Source organism: Brassica oleracea, chromosome C3, assembly GCF_000695525.1.
Source record: "Brassica oleracea var. oleracea cultivar TO1000 chromosome C3, BOL, whole genome shotgun sequence".
Taxonomy (NCBI): Eukaryota; Viridiplantae; Streptophyta; class Magnoliopsida; order Brassicales; family Brassicaceae; genus Brassica; species Brassica oleracea.
Window position 1 is genome coordinate 58,232,621 of NC_027750.1, and position 3,415 is coordinate 58,236,035.

Sequence of the window (3,415 nt, forward strand, 5' to 3'; positions counted from 1 at the left end):
GGATACACTTCCTCGGAATATTCCGACGGCAAAGGTTTCTCGGAATATTCCGACGGCCAAGGTTCGTCGGAATATTCCGATACCTCTTTTCTCTCGGAATGTTTCCGAGGACCGTTCCATCGGAAATATCTTAGGAGATACCGACGAACAGTCCTAGGAAATGTTTCTTCGGAATGTTATCGGAATCTTTAATTCTCGGTATTCCCTCGGAATTTGTCGAGGAAATTCCGAAGAAATTTTACTTTCCGACGAGAAATTTCCGACGACCATTCTCGTCGGTATGTCCTCGGAATACCGTTATTCCGAGGACATACCGACGATATTTGTCGTCAGAATACCGGTGTTTTCTTGTAGTGCCAATGTTGCCATGCTCACCATAGTGCAGCAAATTAAGCGCAATAGGAACGATGATGGAACATTTAACCATGGAAATTACAAAGTTGTATATGTTGCACCCATGAAAGCGCTTGTTGCTGAGGTTGTCAGTAACCTGTCTAATCGGCTGAAGGATTATGGAGTCACTGTGAGGGAACTCAGTGGGGATCAGTCCCTTAGTGGGAAAGAAATTGAGGAGACCCAGATAATTGTCACCACTCCAGAGAAGTGGGATATCATCACGAGGAAGTCTGGTGATCGTACTTATACCCAGCTTGTGAGACTTCTTATAATCGATGAAATCCATCTTCTTCATGATAATCGAGGGCCTGTGCTTGAAAGCATTGTCGCTAGGACTCTTAGGCAGATTGAAACCACGAAGGAGAATATTCGCTTGGTGGGTTTGTCAGCTACACTGCCAAATTACGAAGATGTTGCGTTATTTTTGCGGGTTGATCTGAAGAAAGGGTTGTTTAAATTCGACAGAAGCTACAGACCGGTGCCTCTTCGTCAGCAGTATATTGGGATCAGTGTGAGAAAACCTTTGCAGAGGTTCCAGCTGATGAATGATCTCTGTTATCAGAAAGTAGTGGCTGGTGCTGGAAAGCAGCAGGTTCTTATTTTTGTTCATTCGAGGAAGGAAACCGCAAAAACTGCACATGCAATAGTGGAGACCACAATGGCGAACGATAAACTCAGCAAATTCATGAAAGAAGACAGTGCAAGTCGTGAAGTTCTTCAGAGTCAGATTGGACTTATTAAGAATGGTGAACTGAGAAAACTTCTGCCTTACGGATTTGCTATTCATCATGCTGGGCTAGCAAGGGGTGATCGTGAGATAGTTGAGGCGCTTTTTGGTGAAGGGCATTTGCAAGTTTTGGTTTCCACAGCAACTCTTGCATGGGGTGTGAATTTACCTGCTTACACTGTTATAATCAAAGGAACCGAGGTCTATAATCCTGAGAAAGGGGCGTGGATGGAACTTAGTCCGCTTGATGTTATGCAGATGCTTGGTCGTGCTGGAAGACCTCAGTATGATCAGAGTGAGGAGAGTATAATCATCACTGGCCACATCGAGCTTCAGTATTATCTGTCTTTGATGAATGAGCAGCTACCTATTGAGAGCTAGTTCATTTCCAAACTTGCTGATCAGCTTAACGCTGAAATTGTTCTCGGAACTGTTCAGAATGCTAAGGAGGCTTGCCACTGGCTTGGCTATACCTATCTCTACATCCGTATGGTTCGTAATCCAACGCTGTATGGTTTAGCGCCTGATGCCCTTGTAAAAGACGTAGTCTTGGAGGAAAGAAGAGCTGACCTGGTACGTACTTTCATCTGCTTTAACCTGCATTCTTACTATCTACTGTTTAATTTATTTGCTATGTATGCCTTGTATCTGAAGTTTCCCACTGTCTTTTATGTGCGCTCCATGATGAGCTTTCATCTGCTTTAACCTGCATTCTTACTATCTACTGTTTAATTTATTTGCTATGTATGCCTTGTATCTGAAGTTTCCCACTGTCTTTTATGTGCGCTCCATGATGAGCTTTCATCTGCTTTAACCTGCTTCTTGCTATCTACTGTTTATTTTATTTGCTATGCATGCCTTGTATCTGAAGCTTTCCCACTGTACTTTCATCTGCTTTAGCCTGCATTCGTGCTATCTACTGTTAAACTTATTTGCTATGTATGCCTTGTATCTGAAGCTTTCCCACTGTACTTTCATCTGCTTTAGCGTGCATTCGTGCTATCTACTGTTAAACTTATTTGCTATGCATGCCTTGTATCTGAAGTTTCCCCACAGTCTTCTATGTGCGTTCCATGATGAGCTTTCATCTGCTTTAACCTGCTTCTTGCTATCTACTGTTTAATTTATTTGCTATGCATGCCTTGTATCTGAAGCTTTTCCACTGTACTTTCATCTGCTTTAGCCTGCATTCGTGCTATCTACTGTTAAACTTATTTGCTATGTATGCGTTGTATCTGAAGTTTCCCCACAGTCTTCTATGTGCGTTCCATGATGAGCTTTCATCTGCTTTAACCTGCTTCTTGCTATCTACTGTTTATTTTATTTTCTATGCATGCCTTGTATCTGAAGCTTTCCCACTGTAGTTTCATTTACTTTAGCCTGCATTCGTGCTATCTACTGTTAAACTTATTTGCTATATATGCCTTGTATCTGAAGCTTTCCCATTGTCTTCTATGTGCGCTCCATGATGAGTTGTTGCGAACAACTTTGCATGCTTAGTATTCATATTCTCTTTGAAAATCTGAATAAGAAGTTTACATCTGATTATTTGATGTCATTTTCCTGAAAATGCTTTTTATACGTTTAATATTCTTAATGAGCTCATTTTTCTCTGAACCCTTGTTTTTCAATTTAGTATCATTGCCCATAACTCTTGGGCCTAAGACTAAGAGCATCCACATTGGTGAGCCCCCCTTTGGGGTTCATACCAATTTTTAATATATTTATGGTGGGACCATGAATAGTGATGAACCTCTTGATATTGTGCTTCTGCATTAGTGAACCCGAAGAAGGGGTTCATAGGAATTAAAATAATAATTTATAAATTTTTATAAATTTTTATTCATTACATTGATAATTGATGAACATACAAAGATTATTCATTACTAAATTTTTGCCATACATTTTCAACTAAATCAACTTTCAACCTATCATGTTTCCCTGAATCCCGAACTTCATTGCGCATGCCTAGCATATTATCTGAATGCAAACTTTCTCTCCTTTTGACCTTCGAACCTCTGCTTGACTCTCCTGACTCGAACTCAGATGTATCAGTAAGACTGTATCCGTCTCGTTCGTCCTCTACTATCATATTGTGCAATATGACACAAGTTCTCATAATTTTCCCTATCTTTTCCTTGTCCCATAGTAGAGCAGGGTTTTTAACTATTGCAAACCTCGATTGCAATACCCCGAAAGCACGTTCGACATCTTTTCTGGTGGATTCTTGACGTAGAGCAAATAGCTCAGCTTTAGGACCTTGAGGAAGTGGGATGGATTGGATAAATGTTG

The 3,415-nt window shown here is 40.7% G+C and overlaps 1 protein-coding gene across 1 annotated transcript in view; it reads left to right on the plus strand.

The window, feature by feature from the left end:
• Positions 1-3,415, plus strand: part of LOC106331065 (U5 small nuclear ribonucleoprotein 200 kDa helicase-like) — a 27,066-nt gene that overhangs the window by 6,622 nt on the left and 17,029 nt on the right. Inside the window, 1 exon segment of the mRNA XM_013769418.1 lies at positions 357-1,696. Within this exon segment, the coding sequence (XP_013624872.1) occupies positions 357-1,696 (1,340 nt within the window).